Source organism: Microtus oregoni, unplaced genomic scaffold (genome assembly GCF_018167655.1).
Source record: "Microtus oregoni isolate MIOR12 unplaced genomic scaffold, Mior012 000040F_ref0000088, whole genome shotgun sequence".
Classification (NCBI taxonomy): domain Eukaryota; kingdom Metazoa; phylum Chordata; class Mammalia; order Rodentia; family Cricetidae; genus Microtus; species Microtus oregoni.
The window spans coordinates 6,431,034-6,449,074 of NW_024543207.1; the positions used below are offsets into that span (position 1 = coordinate 6,431,034).

The 18,041-nt window shown below is 33.2% G+C and overlaps 1 protein-coding gene across 1 annotated transcript in view; it reads left to right on the forward strand.

Annotated features, from left to right (window-relative positions):
- Cdh10 (cadherin 10) overlaps positions 1 to 18,041 on the forward strand; it is a 179,780-nt gene that overhangs the window by 49,896 nt on the left and 111,843 nt on the right. The window contains exon 2 of the mRNA XM_041632178.1: positions 14,853 to 15,207. Coding sequence (XP_041488112.1) covers positions 14,977 to 15,207 — 231 coding nt within the window. The 5' untranslated portion in view covers positions 14,853 to 14,976. The remainder of the gene's footprint in view (positions 1 to 14,852; positions 15,208 to 18,041) is intronic.

Genomic DNA, 18,041 nt, shown 5'->3' on the forward strand with positions numbered 1-18,041 from the left:
AGACAGACCTGAATGCTATCCTGTTAACTGTGATAGGCCAGAACTGAAAGAAAATATCATATGTTCTCACAGCAAGTTCTAACACCATAAATAGATAGAGGTGTGGGGAGATAGCTCAGCTGACAAAATGTCTGATTGCATCACAATGACTTGCATATGTGATCTATGCGAAGAATAATAAATTGGGAGTAAAATGCTGTTTTTTTCAGCTAATATTACCAACACATCTATTTTTACTCTGCTGAATTTTAGATCTGTTTACGATTGTACTGTTTTGCCATTATTTCCTCATCACATAGCACAATAAGAGTCAGATAAAATATTAAATGATTGATAAAAGTAGTGGAACCAGAATTTACCCTAGGGGCAAGAATTGGTTATTTGGAGCCCATTCCCTATGAAGAAATACATTGCTCTGTCTAGATACTGGGAGGTGGACCTTGGTCCTGTCTCAAGTGATTTGACAGACTTTGTTGACTCCCCAAGGAAAGCTTTACTCTCTTTGAGGAGATAATGGGGGTGGGGAAGGTGAGGGGATCACGAGGAGTGAAGAGAGAGGGAACTGCTATTGGTATTTAAGATAAGATTGTTTAGCTGGGCGGTGGTGGCGCAAGTCTTTAATCCCAGCACTTGGGAGGCAGAAGCAGGCGAATCTCTGTGAGTTCCAGACCAGCCTGCTCTACAAGAGCTAGTTCCAGAACAAGCTCCAAAACCACAGAGAAACCCTGTCTCGAAAAACCAAAAATAAATAAATAAATAAATGCTTACTGACTGAATTAATTGTGCTGGCACGATAGTTTTCTTTTAAAGGATATTTTTTCTCATTGCTTCTGACAATGCAATTTTATTTTACATTTTATGTATTATTTTAGAGTTTGATTATCTATTTACATTGCAGGGCTTCAATTTATACAGTTGATTGATTGCTACGCAATCACTCAATCCTTACCTACAAGCCCAGATTCAGTTGTTAGTAGATACTTTTTATTTGGTTGATGTGTGTGTGTGTATGCATGTATGCACATGTGGTTTTTTTTGTGGTGCACATGCAAGTGTGAATATTTTGCATATTTGCATATGGATGTGCATACACGCAGGAGTAAGAGACCCTCCTCTGGTGTCACTCTTCAGGAACGCCCTCTTCGTTTTTTCTGTGTATGTGTATGTTCATGCATGAGCATGGGGTTCACACACACAGTTGTGCACATGCATGGAGAAGCCTAATATCAACCTCCAATGCTGTTCCTCTGAAGCTGTTCTTCTTACTTCTTCAGGCATAGACTCACAGGATTAGGCAAGATTGGCTGCTCAACAAGCCCTCCAGATCCTTATGTCCTCATCGTGCCTGCCCTGGGTTTACAAATGAATGCTAGAACATCTGGGTTTTAATTTAGATTCATGAGCTTCCAAGGCAGACACCTAAGCCATTGGTTTTCAACCTGTGTGTCAATACCCTTTGTGTGTGTGTGGGGGGGTCACATACCTAATGTCTTAGGTATCATATATTTATATTGTAATTTATAGCAGTAACAAAATTATGCAAAGAAATACAATCAAAATAGTTTTATGATTTTGGGTCACCACAACAAAAGAACCTGTTTGCATCATTAGGGAGGTTGGAAAGCACAGGTAAAGCTATCCTCCTGGGCCATACATATTCTTTTCATTACAACTGGATGAAAATTTGAAATTTGGTCATAAATCTGTAATCTTCTTTAAGCATACATACATACATATATATAATATACTGACCTTTAATCTTAGTTGAACACTTTTTGTAAAAGATATTTTAGTTTCAAACTTTGAAGATTCAAATGTTTTCAGACAGTTAAAAATATACAAGTGGATTGCATCAATTGAAAAATAGGTGTATTCCAACTATAACATTATATCAGTAACAATGCTGAGTTAAAATATTTGTTCCTTAGAAAATTCTTAATACATATACCACTTTATTAAGGTAAATAAGAATTAGTACGATTATGAAAGTCATATATTTTTAATTTATGAGATACATTTTCGTGAATAAGATCTTAAATCAGAAATCCTAGTTCTCTAAAGGATATACAGTTCAATTACTTTTGATAAATCTGTAATTAATTTGACCTTCTATGGAGTGAACCTACAGAGCCTATAACAAGTCAATTATACTATAAAGAATTGCAAGTCATAACACAAAAATTTCTTTGAGAGTTAGAGAATTGTTAGAAAACTTAGCCAGCAAGTCACAAAATATTGTTCTTTATTAAAATTTTATGCCAGAAATTTGTATGTGAATAAAGTAAGAACAAAAGAAGCTCTGTGTTAGCTTTCATAAGTTTCTTATAAATAATACAGTCCTGTCAAGTTCATTTTCCTAGTTGGCTGTGCCTAATGTGTGCCTTTTCCTGTTTGGATTCTGTTCCATCAGATACTTGTAAATAGAAATCCCTTGCGGAAAACACACCTCTCCCACCCTTGTGTCTGTCTCCAAGGGAAAACGTAATCTTCCGTCAGTCATCTGATTAGGAGTCAAAGTCTCTCTGCTGCCGGCATCGACATCTGCACAGGTCTGATGAGCCAGTGTGCTGACATCAATGAACACTTTATTAAATTACACACTCCCATAAGCAGGCATGAGCTCTCAGAGTCCTCATAGTTTATGCACTATTGCACTCACCCCCTGTTTGCTCAAGCTAAAGGTGTCCAGGCCAAACAGAGAATATAAAGGTCTCATGAGGTTAATAGATTTTTTTTTTTATAAAACACGGTATTTGTTAGACTTAGACTATCAAATCTTAAATTTAGGCTGTTGTTTGGATAAGAGATAAATAGCTAGAATTTAAAAGGTGAAAAATAAGACAGGGAGGTAGTGTGGACAATGGATTGATCGCTTTCTTTTTTCCGGCGGGGAAGCATTAATTTCTTAGACTAGCACAAAGGAACAATTGGTTGATATAAACATTTAAAACAATGAGAAGTACATGGATCCTCAATAGATATATCATTAATATATATTGATTTTAAATACTCTCTCATTAATAAAATTACATATTCTTTAAGGCTTTTAATTACTCAGAGGCTTTCTAATAACAAAACAACAGAGGCATGATGTTGGGAAGACGACAGGGTTTGGACATTGGGTAGAACTGCAAAGAAGTAGTGGATGCAGAGGATCAAAATATATTCCATAAATATATGAAATACACAAAGAACACATAAGTTAGTACTCTAAATGATTTAAATATGTGATAAATGAAATAAAAGAAAGGTAAATATTTTTTTAAATTTACATTCCTCTTCTATAGAATTGCAAACAGAAGGTGGTATTGCATTGTAGTTTTTGTTTAAGTACACCTCACTTTGACACTGAGTATGTTTATGTAATTGTTGGATGTTCATATGGGACAAAATTAACCGACAGTAAAATATGTTCTTTCTGTGTGCAGTTCTGTGAGTTTTAACCAGTCCTTGCAGTGATTATTACAACACTCAAGACAGACATGTTTTCAAGTCCTTTAATGTTTTCTCATATCATTTTGATGTTATTATAATTTGTAATCTGTCTCATATCCCTACATCGTTGCTGTTTTACAAAGGTTATATTAAGTAGAACCAGATATTTGAAATAATTTTTTTCTTGTTTTATTTTTTTAACACTGTATATTGAATATTTGGTGGTATTTGTGGCTACATCATTGTCAACAGTCAATTAAATTGTGTTGTGGATACACTACAATTTGTTAACTCATTCATCCATTTGAGATGCTTATACTTCTTACTAAACCAATACTCCATTTCCATAGACTTTTATGTTAAGGGATTTTAAAATTTAAAAATAATATGTTTAGGATGAGATTGCTAAATCAAATTGATCAAATTAGTCTATATGTAAAATTTTAAGAAATAGAAAATACGTTCATGAAATAGCTGATACTTTATATTCTCATTGGAAAGGTATAGCAGCTTCAATAGTCTATTCTTGTGAACTTCTGAGGGTGCATTTTAAAATAGTAGGGCTTTTAATTTTGTGATATGGTGTTCATTATAGCTCTAATATTCACAGTTTGTCCACAAAGATGATGAATGATACTGAACAACTTTTTATATGCTGTTTTCAATCTACTTTTTCTTTTTGGAAGATGTTGTATTGTTTGGTATCATGGGAGTATATGTAGGCATGTAATAGTAATCATGTTTATGCCATGTATGCATGTGGAGGCCAGAAGACAACTGTCAGGAGTGAGTTCCCACCCTCCGTCTTCTGAGACAGAATATATTTCTGCAGAGGTGCTGCCTATTCAGTGCTAGTGGGCTCATGATACCTATTGACAGTTCTGTCACAGCCCCTCCCTCATCCATACAAATGCTGGTGTTACAGCTGTGTCTCATAGCATCTGACATTTTCCATGGGTTCTGGTGACTGAATTTAGGTCGTCAGGCTCACACAGCCAACATTTTAATCTGTTGAGCCACATCCTCAACTCTGCTTTCAGATGTTTAATTGTATTTATTGTTGTTTGACACAGTCTCCTTTGGTTGTTCAGGCTCTCTAGAACTAATGATGTAACCTCAGTGGGCCTTGGACTCAGTACAGTCCTCCTGCTTCATCCTTCCCGGGATAACAGTCACGTGACTTTGAATTTTGTGTTTGCACCTAATAGTGTATGTAACTGAAGATTTAATGTAGAGATACTTTACCAGATTAAAGTTTTGCAACTCTGTTCCGATTCTAAGGACCTTCTTATTTTTTCCATTTCATTAATTTGTGAGTAAGTGGTATTATATTTAATTTTGACAAAAATAGATTTGTCATTTTTTTTCAAGGGTCCTGATTTACTATCATCTCTAAAAAGTTTTTGCCTATTAAAATCACAGAACATTCTTCCTAAGATATTTCTTTCTGGAAGGTCTAGGACTTAGATTTTTATGCTAGACTTGTAATCTACTGCCAGTGATCTTTGTTGTTGTTGCCGATATCCCTTCTCTTAAAGCACAATTGTTTCATTTGTTTATTTTATTTGCGTGACCTCTCTTCTGTTTCTTTAAAAACCTGAAATTCTACCAGCTAGTCCCTGCAAGATTTTTTTTTTCTAAATATACAGTAGGGAATCTACACCCATGGAATCTCAGCAGTATGGCTGTTAACAAAAGACCTGAACAATTACAATATCATTTGAAATGCCAATGTAGGTGGGAGAGCTCACATAAAGCCCCACCTCTAGATGAAGAGCTACAAGCAGTTCAAAGCTTCAGTGAGAGGTAGAAATTAGCTTCCCTTGAGATAAATACCCTGCATGATTATCCAATCCCAAAGAGAGCCCTAAATATACTTACAAACAACACTAAAGAGATTCAATAATCTTTATTTATATATTTATTTGCATAAAGATTTAACAAAATTAATTAAGAAATAAGAGGAAATTATTTTTAAAAAGTGAGAGTCATGGGAAGAAAGAGAAAGGGAGATATTTAATTATATTTTGGTAACATACAAATTTTAAAGATTCAAAATGAAATTGTCTTTCAGTATTCTATATTAGAGAAAACTGCTAACTCAGGATACATTTTTGATACTGTTCACAGAAAATACGTTAAAAGTTAAAAGTGAATACACATGTTTACGAAAGAAAACATAATAATTAAAATAAATTGATATACTCATTGTAATACTGGTAAATCTCATAAAAATAGTTTCTTACACTGTGACATAATCACACACAATACTATCTCCTCCCACTTTCTCCTCCTCCATCTTCCTCCTATTCTTTTTACTATATAACTTCTTTACCATATTCATGTAATTATCTTTATAAAATGTAGAATCTACAACTGAGATAAGAAATGTACTATTTGTTTAGTATGATGATCTCACATTGTATTGATTTTCTACCAAATAACTTAATTTCTTATGGTTGAAAAAGACTCCATTTTGTGTGTGTGTGTGTGTATATATATATATATATATATATAACATATATATGTATATTAAAATAATAAATGTAAATGCATAAAATGTCATATTTTCTCTTTTTTCAATTTATTCTCAGCCTTCTATGTTGATTCTACAATGTGGTTAATGCAAATAATACTTTGAGACAAACATTGATGTCCAAATATCTCTGTTATGTTGACTTTGAGTGCTTTGGCTACATCCCAGAAGCAGTTTGCCTGGGGTTCATGTAATTGTGTTCAATTTAGTTATTTGAGAAAACACATCAAGATCTAGACAGAGAATTTTCTAACTAGAGACCCAATAGCTTAAGAAATGGCCCCAAGAAATGAGGAATGGAATTGCAGGAAATTCTGAAGATCCTCATTGCAAAGGAAGTAACTGAGTGAAGAGATGGTTTGTCAAAACAGATAAAATCTTTGCTACCTATACATATGACAGAGGATTAAATTATAGAATAAAGAGAGAATTGGAAAATAATAATAGAAGATACCAAAAGAACTACTAAATTGCTGTGAAAAACCTGAATTATAGAAAAATTATGCCTTGTGATGCATTCTTTGTTTTTAACTGTTTTTATTCCATGATATTTTATGGGGTCATGAAAGCAAGAATGCATGATGTACAAAAACACTGGAGATTTTTATGCATACTCTCTACTTCATTGCTTCCACATATTTCTTACTACATCCACCCAGTTATGTTAAAAGTTAGTATAATAAACTATAGTGTCATCAACAGAAATATTTTGTTTAATTAACTTAGTCAATTTAAGGGTATTGAGTATGTGTGTGTGCGCACACACACACATACACATACACACAAAGGAAAAGCAGACAATAAGATTATGCTTCTTTTCCCAAGATATGGTTATGCAGCCATCTAACAAAATGGGAAAAGTAGTGAGGGATAGTATCAAGTACAAAAACTTGAAAGATTATACTTAACACAGAGCATATACTAGTTGTAGCAACTATATAGGAGAAGAAATGCTGAACGGAAATCTGCTTACAAGAATAATTTTCAACTAAGTGAATGAATGGCGCTTTGTAGATTAGGCCTTAATGATCCAGAAAACCGCTGCTTTGGTTTAGTTCTGGTACATGTCTTTGACTACTATAATCTTACTGAAATGAACCCACAGTAATGGTGGCTGGAGATAAGTGAAATATATAATGTGTAGAGATTCTCTTAGAATCTGGGAGATATAGACATTATTTCCTTTTACACTTGTTATATTTGTTTTAGTGATAAATATTACACTGTATTCAAGCACCAAATAATTCACTGAACAGAATTATGAACTCCAATATTTCATATAAATGATCTCCTCAACTGGTGTTTTGGCTATTCTTATCAAATGAAAGACTGCATGCAGAATTTCACTTGGAATTCAAAGAATGTACTCTAGCAATTGGTAATTGTAGAGTGGGGATTAGAGTTTGTAGTTAATGAGTACAAAGATGAAAAAGGGAAACACGTACATACTCATCAAAGTCTGTTTTGATTAGGCACATTACAGTTTTAAATAATTCAACCTTCCTTTCTACTAACAAAATTCTTTAAAAACTCAATGTTAAAAATAGTTGAATCTTTGTTCTTAAATGGCTTTTCTTCTTTTTTACTGAAGTTCTGTCATGTTAGTGGTATATTTAAGAAAAAAGCAATGTGTGGAATTTATATAGCTAAGACTATTATTATCAATGAAGGCGGGTGGTTGTGAGGCTGGTCCCACGAGGGGTGGTGGGGTGGTAGTGGGTGGACCAAGGCTTTGGTGGGTCCCCTGAAGGGTGGCCTGAGGCCACATAGGAGACAGAAAGATAGATATACCATGGCATAGACAGTTTGCATATAGAGTTCATTTAGTGGGTTATGGAAGGAGAAGGGAATGGGAGAAGGTGGGGGAATGGAGAAGAGTGAAGAAGAGAGGGGGGGAGATAAGGGAAAAGAAAAGTGAAGTAGTGAGGACACTTGTTCATTTCCCGGTTGCCCAGACTCCCGAAATAACCGAATAGGAACTGTATTAATTAAGTCACTCCTTGGCCAAATACTTAAGCATATTGCTAGCTAGCTCTTACATCTAAAATTAATCCATCTCTATTATTTTATAATTTACCATGAATCTTTTGTCATGGCCTACCAGCAAGGTTTCAGCATGTCTTTTTCTGGTAGCAGCCCCAAGGATTCTCTAAACTCCATCTTTCTTCTCCCAGCATTCAGTATATTATCTCCACCTAGCTCTATTCTTTCGCCCTATCACAGGCCAAAACAGTTTCTTTATTAACCAATGATATTCACAGCATACAGAGGGGAATCCCACATCAATGGGGACTTAACATTAATAAAAAACACTTAAATATAAATATATAAATCTTGCTTCTTTTTGTTCAGTTGCAAACGCTGATAGAAAGTACAAATTAAAATTGAGCCAAGCGTTATCCAGATCGAACTGTGTCTATACTCAAGACAATAAGAGCTAATATCTATGGGGTAATTTTAGTGTTACATGTTGCCTACAGGTGAGTAATTTAAGAGATATTTGTATTTATTTGTTTATTTCCCATTGAAAATAGATTCTTCTCTCACTCAATACATTCCAAACTCAGTTTTCTCTCCCTTTTCTCCTATTTTTCTATCACCTTCCATCTCCCTCAGATTCAGCCCCTCTACCCTTTACTCTTTGGAAAAGAGGAGACCTCTAAGAGAGGACAGTCAAACCTGGAGAGCATGGCCTACCAGTTTAACTAGGCAGGGCTCACATGAGCTCACAAAGACCGAAGCACCATACACAGGGACTAACTACATGGTCTTGAAGGTCCTCTGTGGATATATTGTGACTGTCAGCTTGGCGTTTTGTGGTACTCCTAACAGTGGGAGCAGGTGTATCTCTGATTCTTTTGCTTGCATTGAGTCTCTTTTCCTCCTATTGGGTTGCCTTGTCCAGTCTCCATAGAAGTTATTTTTGTTGTATTTTATGGAGTAGTTTTCCACAAAAATGTGACATACTGAACAGAAATGAAAGTTCATTACTGATAAAATGTGATAATATATATCACATTTATGTATATGTAAGTATACACACATATTAGCTGTTTTACAGAACCCATATAAGTCCCAGATCTAAGAAAATTTGGTAGCAGATGGCTTTTATCTGAACATCTTTAAGATACCCTGAAAGCATTCTTGCTTCTCATTCCATATAATGAAATAAACTCCAGCTACAGTAAAATGAGATTTCCAGGAAGTTGCAGTTGTAATGTCACAGCTGTACTGGCACTGCTAACTTGGTCATGGATTAAGTTACATCTGGGACACTCTCATTTGCTGCTGAATCAAAAAAATAAAAGTTAAGGACGCAGGAGGGGAAACTATTGAATGCTCTTCTTTTACCTATTCGCAGAATCTTAGAGAGTGGGATACCTCAGTCATTGAATCTTGTATTACTTACCAAACTTTCAAATTTAAGTGAATTGTGTCTGGCTTGGAAAATGGTTTTGTGAAGATATTAACACATAGTATAGCTGCTGACATCTATAAAATGTTTGTGTTAGTCACATTCAGGATCTGAAAATCCATGTAATTAAACTTATTTTTTTTCTTGAATAAAAATAGCAATGATCTAAGCTTTTTGTATGTCATTATGCAATTTGGTAGCATTCTTTGCAGTGAGTGATGGCTTATTTGAAACTAGCAATCTTGGTCTTGCACTTACTGCTCAATTTAAAAGGTACCATTGCTTGTTTGGCCTGCTAATGTAAGGTCTGCCATGTTATTATGCAAATAAGATTTTGTAAATATAAGATCATAATTTAGTTTGGTCTTAAGGCAAAAGAACCAATATTCCTTCATATTGAAATATTTTATGAGTGATATTAATATTTTGTCTAGTTTAAAAATTATTGAGCACTGTGTGGATCCTTGCATTAGTAAAAAAATTAGACAATATGAGTCCTTGTTTTAAGTTATACCTAAAAATAAATGCATGTGCAGAATACTTATAATAGAGTGATAAATATTCAATGTAAAATTCCACATTTTCTGACATTAGAACACAGTAGGTAGTGTGTAATGAACTCTTGGAAAATATGATCAAGCATATGGCCTCATTTTATTTGAGTCCTTAGTGTAATGCTTTGATTCAATTGTCTCATAATTCTTTATTTAATATGCATAGATTGGCCTTAGTTAAATAAAAAAGCAAGTATTTAATATGCTTTGACTCATTTGAATTGTAAAAAGCCCACCTGAAAAATGTCTGTTTTTTAATATTGAAATCATATTAGCCTGTATTTATTGTATGGAATTCTAAAAGTATTTAAAGTGTTCACCCAAATTGGCTTAAATTTGTTCTCAATAATCATTAGCAATTGGTATTATTCTTAGAGATGGCGAAAGATTAAAATCTATTACATTACTATCCTAATGACTATAACCAATTGACTGAAGAATGACTAATTTCTTTTTTCAGCCAACAATGTATGGTAGTGATCAGCAGTGATGTGTAGAGACAATGAGTAATTGAAATTCACTGATGTGCTTATTACATTATAATTTTTGATCTTGCCTGCTATATACTTATGTTAACTTGTTTTGGAGGAAACAACATTTGATAACCATTTCATCAGAAGAATGAAAATTCTTAGATAAGAAAACAGAAATGAAATCAGTATGTCAATCTCATTCATGTGTACTTTCAAAGGGATTTATTTTATAGCATGGCCAGACAAAGAGATGCTGTTGAGTACTATTCTGAGAAAGAAAGACTTTCTGTTAAAATAATAATATTAATAGTAACAGTAATAATAATATTTAGTGATACTGTTCTGGTATTTCCCATTAGAGTCTTGATTATCATCCAATATATACAGTAAAACATAAATTTGTCTCTAAAGCACTATACTCAAAATCTCATAAACAATTTGAAGGATATTTCCGATATAAAGGAGGTCTGTGCTTCTGATATTCCTTGCATATGTCTAGCTGCACTAGGACTAGAAAGAGAAAATATTGACAGACACACACACACACCTGTGAGTTCTGGACTCAAGGAGGCTGCAGCAGAAGGATTGCAATGATTCTCAAGCTAGTCTGGTATAAATAATAAAGTCAGATTAGACTGACAAATAAAGCCAAATCTTACCTCAAGTAAATACATAAATAGATCAGTTAGAGAAACAGACAGAAATATAGACACATGCAGAGAAACAAATATTGCACATCTTCCCTACCACATCCCTACTCCACCAGTGCATGGACAAATAAGAACTTACCCAGGAATCCGAATTTACATTAAAATTTATAAAGTTCTTGTATGAAGAGAATACAGTGAATCATGATGAAAGATGGTTTCAAAACAAGTGGTGATTTCTCACTAAATGTTAACTTATATTAATTATGTTTAAGACTAAGAAAAAAAACAATTTTTATTGTTTTCTCAAATTAATTACCTAGAAATTGTATTATAAAACTTCATTTGTTTTACTACACTTCTTTGATCTCTACCTCCTTTTTAATTGCAAAACTATAATTCTAGCTAGTACAATATCTCCTTTTTATATAATTTTATATTATGATATTTAGCTTTAAGTTTGAAGCATAGATTCCAGCTTATTCATTAAGAATTTCAAAGGACATATCAATTGCTTATCATAATATTATGGTTTTCCTAAGTGAATCTAATTCAACAAGCTATAATTGCCTGAACAACATTTAGAATTACACATTATTGGAGAAATACACAAATCAAAAGATTTACATATAAAGATTTAAAATTACTGGAAATAGTATAAAATATTTTAAAATAGTTGATCCCAAATGTTGATAAAAGGTTGGAGTAGTATTTCCTTAGTTGCAGACATATTAAAATATTTTAATTGACTTTATTCTTGATGAATTGGGTTAAGACAAATTAATTTAGATAATGCCCTGCAGGACTATTTTAAAGTAAGAAATTCTGATGTTAAGAAAATCTGTTGGAAGACATTATAATTTTTTTTTGTGAGAAATGATTGCCTAAAATAGTGTGATGGGCTACCCAGATGGCTCCGTGCATAAAGTGATTTCTGTATGAACATGAGAACTTGAGTTTAGATCGCTACAACACTAAAAGTGGCCAGGAATAGTGGTATTAACCTATACCTCCAGCATGGGGGAAGATGGAGAACATCGGATCCCTGGGACTCCCTGGTCAATCATCCTGGCTTAATCTGCAAGCTCAAGGTTCAAGAAGAATCACTGTCTCAAAAAGTAAGGTCTGGAGCAATCAGGGGAGATATGCAAAGTTAAATTTCGAATGACTCTCACACGTCCACAGTGATGGCATATTGGATGGGGAAGAAAAATGTATGTATCTGAGAGTTATGAAGAAATATACCTCCCCAAACAAAAGAATATATTGACTGACTTTGTTAAATATTATTTTGATAGAAACTTTTCACAATTGGTGTCATATTACCAGACAAATATTTTTAGTAGTATTTAAAATAAGTAAGCAATGTTCTCAAATGTCTAGGTATTGACGCCTAACTTCATGGAACATGTGTAGTGGAACTGAACTTTGGAAGAATGTAATAATGAGTAAATTCAGTTTCTTTGAATTAGTTATGTCAAATAGTTTGGATGTAATCTATATTCAAATATACTTTTATTTACATTATAATTATTAAATCATGCATCTTATTGGGGATTTCTAAGGCATTTAAACAGTAAACAGTTGCATATAGAAAAATCTTGAAAATATGATTCCATTTCTTATGTAGAGTTTTGAATATTTATTAACAGAGTTTAAATATATAAGTTATTCATTAATATCTAAAATGTCAGTGTTGTGTTACAATAATTAGCTGTCTATTGTTGTATATAGAGGAGGCAGCAATATTGAATATAGTTGTGGTCAAGTTTATTAATGATCACAGGCATTGAGTTAGTACACTGTTGACTCAATAAATGTTAATATTTTTAGAACACAGCAAAAATATTAATTCATATACTTCTGTGTCCTTAGAAATGCTGTAAGATGCTGGCCAAACACTTGTAATATATCCTATATCATAGAAATAGAAACAGTTTAGTTAATGTTCCTACAACCTAGAATTCAATCAATATAAGTGTCTGAAAGGCAAGGGTCTGGGCTGTAAAACTACTTTACACATCAGATCCTTGCTAAACTCAGGTGGAGTATTACATGGCATATTATAATAGCATTCACATCGATCATGTTGTATGACTTCATGCGCTCACTATCATTTAATATACTCAAGGGAGACATTGGTTCATCATTAATCTTATTTCTAAAGCACATTTGCATTAGCTTTTCAATCTTTTTAATAACAAAGGAATAGGAAACCAAACAAAGTGCAACCAAATATGTGAGTGGAAGCATCAATGTGGATCACAGAGTACTTAGAGTGCTTCTCATAGAACATACAGAGAATTCAATCCTCTTAGTCTCTAAACAATTTAGAACAGTTATGATTTTCAGAAATAAAATAAGTATCTATTAGAAAGCTTTAACAATCTACACAAATTTACAGAATAAAAATGGCCTAAAACAATAATAAAACATAAGTAATTGTTCTTGTCAAAGGTCTTTATGTGTACATACTTGGCATAGATCATAGAATAGAAAATGATCGATGTTTGTACCATTATATTCCATATTTTTTTTACTGAATGTGGCCAATGAATTTCTCTTATGCAAAAGGCTCTGTTCTAGAGACTGAATATAACAGTAAGGAAGAAATATACTTATCTAATTTCTGCAAGAGACTTTCATGTGTTAACAGAATGCATAATTGGTAAAAATTAAAACATATAGAGTTCAAGGTGATACATTTAATTCCAGAGTACATATCAAAGCAGGAACTAAAAGGTGATGGAATCTAAGCTGATCTCTGAAAGCAAAGCATGACAGAAAGAGAGCCCAAAACAAAAGCGAGCATAGGATCCTTAGTGAACATAACACTAAAAGAGCCCTAGCCTTACAGGAGTCATTTTAGTGGGTTGAAGTAAAGGACTAAAATGAAATAGTTGTGTGAAGTAACAAGCCATTGTAAAATCCAGCACCATATATTAGGGTAGATCTTGTTTTCTGCTCAAAGTTTAATGAGCCTTCCATGCAGAAATAAGACATCATCCAACTGATGTTACTGAGATTACTTGGAGATGCCATATAGAAAAGAGTGACAGGTATAAGGTTAGAGAGCAGGGAGTAGGCTATTACCACAGTAGATATTAGACATTATAGTCCAGGGTGAAGACAGAAGTGTGGTAAGAAGTGTTCAGATCTTGCATTGTATTACACATATATCTGCTACGAGTAGATCCTTCTCGTCTCTATTGCTAAGTTTATTACAAATCAGTTCACTGGAGTAGTGCCTTTTATACTTAAGGAAACCCTAGCGATCCTTTGGATGAACTCAGTAGAAAGGATGATCCTTTCAGCAGAAGACTTTTGTATGTGTTTATTTCTTTCTGTTTGTTTGACTTTTCTGTAATATCTGATCAAATTTCAACAATATTATTATTGCATTTCATGTTCTTCATAATTCTTATATCTTATTTGAATAAAATGTTATTTTCAAAGTTTAATTGTATGCTAAATTCTCAAAAACTTGACATGCAAAATGGTGTCTTTCTACTTTACTTAGAAATTATAAGTCATTAAAACAGTGTCATCAGATAAAGAGTCATGGATGGTCTTTAAACAGTGTACTTGAAAGAAATTAGTTATCACTATTTTTCTTAAATTTTAGATATTCTATCAGACAAATAATACTTTCTAAAACTGATCATTATTTTAAATAAAACAAAAAAGAATATTTTATTTTGCACTTATACTAAATCATTTTCATGTTAAAATTGTAATAAAAAAGATCAAATTGTTTTCCACTAACTATTTTTAATGTTTGTTTGCTTGAAGCTCTTGGAAATACGTCCACAGCGTTATTGAAATGTTGGAGGCCAGCTGAGACCCAGTGAGATCTGATGCCATAAACAGAACTACTTTCTAATCGTCTACACTAGAATTTTTCAAGAAGTGAACTATGACGATCTATCAGTTCTTGAGACTTTTTGTTCTCTGGGCATGCCTACCCCACTTCTGCTCTCCAGAGTTAATGTTCAGAAGGACTCCTGGGCTTCAGCAAATGATTGCAGAAGCCCGCGTCCCAAGAAGTGATGGTAAAATCCTTCACCGCCAAAAACGTGGCTGGATGTGGAACCAGTTCTTCTTACTGGAAGAATATACAGGATCTGATTATCAATATGTAGGCAAGGTAAGTAAATATGTGTTGAAAAGGTAAATGCTTATAGTCTTGACTTACATGTCTAACAAAAGAATATTGAAGGTCATCGAGATTCAGTGACTGTAAATTTGTTAATCTAAACATTCCCAACTCCTTTTTATTCATGTAACACCAACTGTACTTTGAGAAACTGAGAGATGCATGCAACATCTTGCAAAGTAGATAGATAGCCTGAGGAAGCCATCCCCTGTAATTAGATTAGTAACTACCCAGATAGCCATCTGAGAGCCTTCACCCAGTGACTGATGGAAACGGATGCAGAATTCCACATCCGATTACTGGGTGGAGTTCAGGTAATCTTGTTGAATAGGGAGAGGAAGGATTGGATGAGCCAGGGTGATCAAGGTCATCACAAGGAAACCTAAAGAAACTAACATGGGCTCACAGGAAGTCCTAGTCTCTGAACCAGCAGTGAGGGAGCCTGCATGGGACCTACCTAGGCCCTCTCCAAATGTGTGGCAGTTGTGTAGCTTGATTTACTTGTGAGACTCCTAGTGGTGGGAACAGGGCCTGTCCCTAATCAGGTGGCTTGTCTTGCCCAGCCTTAATAAAAGGGAGGAGCTTAGTCCTACTTCAATTTGATATGCCATGTTTTGTTGACACCCAAGGGAAGGCCTGCCGCTTTCTGAACAGAAACAGAGGAGTGGATGGGGTGGAGAGTGTAGGACAGAATGGGAGGAGTTGAAGGAGAGGAAATTGAGGTATGGATGTAAAATAAGTGAATAAATTTAATAATAATTATAGTAATATAATTATAAATAATTATAATAATATTGTCAGAACTCATTATAAGCATCAATTTTGATCTCAAAAATTCAGAAGCTACTGAAAGTAAATTTTTATGTAAATTATTTTTAATGCATTTCTTTAAATGACCATCTGTATGTAAGTTAGCGTTAATGTTTACTACAGCAAAGATATATAAAAGGCATGTTTAATTTTTTACAAAATGAGATACACATCGATAATATAACTGTCCCAAGGGCAATTATATAGCTTGCTTAAAATAAAATGTATTTCCATAAATTATTCTTTTACTTTTCTTAAGTTACATGTGAACACAATTTTTAAAAGCAAGCTATTATATATATATATATATATATATATATATATATATATATGCTATTGTATTGCAATATATATGCTATTGTATTGCAGTATAAGATTGAAAAAAACAGATGTTTGGTGAAACTATGTTAAGCTTTCACCCAAGGAAAAACAATATTTTGAGATAATAAATTTCCATTATTTTTAGAACTTTGGTGTATTTTGGGGACACTTGAATAATTTTAGACTTGTTAAATATGTGATAAACAGAATAAAAGTGACATAAAAAGTGAAATAACTAAAAGGAGTGGGAATACAAACAACAAACCTCGCAAACTTAGATGAAGGCAGGAAGTAGCAGACTTTCCAGTTCGGATTGAATGCTTGACTGCAATGTAAAGGTGAAATTCATATTTGCTGACCTAGGAAACCTAGGCTGTAAATACAACCACATAAAAATAAAGTAACAGAAAATCAAGCTATGAAGCTATAAGTCAACTTGTTTACTTTTCTGTGGGCATAGCAGTTACTAGATTTCCATCAATTTCCATCCTCGTCTAGTCTTTAATGGGGATTTAATAAATGTTGCCAAATTACATTATTGTTATAGTATATGCTTTCGCATGATACTCTCCCCACCCCAAACAACAGAATATCAATACTTTGAATTCAAAATCTGTACTTCATGCCTTTGTTTGTCTAGTGCTCATTAACTCCTTAGCTAATTTAATTATTGCTAGTCATATTGAATAACACTTCCTCAGCCATCTGGTGCCATTCGGCTTTTTGGCAGAGAAAACTAGTCTCTAATTTAATATTAGTCTGGACAATTAAAGTTAGAATCATCTACTTACAATATATGCATAATAATAGAGAACCCAACTATAACAAATATTATATTCTTACTCTGCTATATAAAAACCAATAAGATTTCATGGAATTTTTATCAGATTCTATAAAATGTGTACAATTCCTATATTAAGAGTATTTGCAGACCTACTGTTCCATAGAAGTTTAGCAGATGTTTTAATTCTCAATACTGTCTATTTTAGCTTCTGTTTTGTTTTAATTCTTTATATATTACTATGACAAAACACTGCAACCAATGCAACTTCTGAAAGAAAATGTTTAATAAAATTGACAGGTTTAGAGGATTCGTGTAGTGTACATGATGGATGAACACAGGCATGGCAGCAGAAACAGTTGAAAGCTCACATCTTGATACCCAAGAAGAAGAGAGAGACACACTGGGTATAAGTAGCATCTGCTGAAATACCAAAGCCAGTACAGTGACATATCTCTTCCGATTAGGTCAAACCTCATAATCCTTGGCAAATAGTTCCATGAACTGGGGACAAACAATTCAAACATATGAGACTCTGGATGCCATTCTCATTCAAACCACATTACAAATCTGTTTCATAATTTACATGGTTTATTCATTTCATAGCATAAGAAATAGATGTTTGAAGTCTTTTTTATTGCTCATAGGTTAATATCTCAGACCTAACTTGCATTGTATCAGCTACTCATGGAATAAATATTTTATTTTAGATATATATGCTAAAATACTTTAAATATTATAATAATATATTAAATATATCATTTATGACATTAAATAGCATATATAATATTTTGACATTATATATGGATGTTAATGAATGAAATTTTATTGCAATGTATATTTATTCATAAAATATAAAATTCCTCACATTCTCTACATATTATTTCTAGTATTAATTGTGAAAGCTATTACA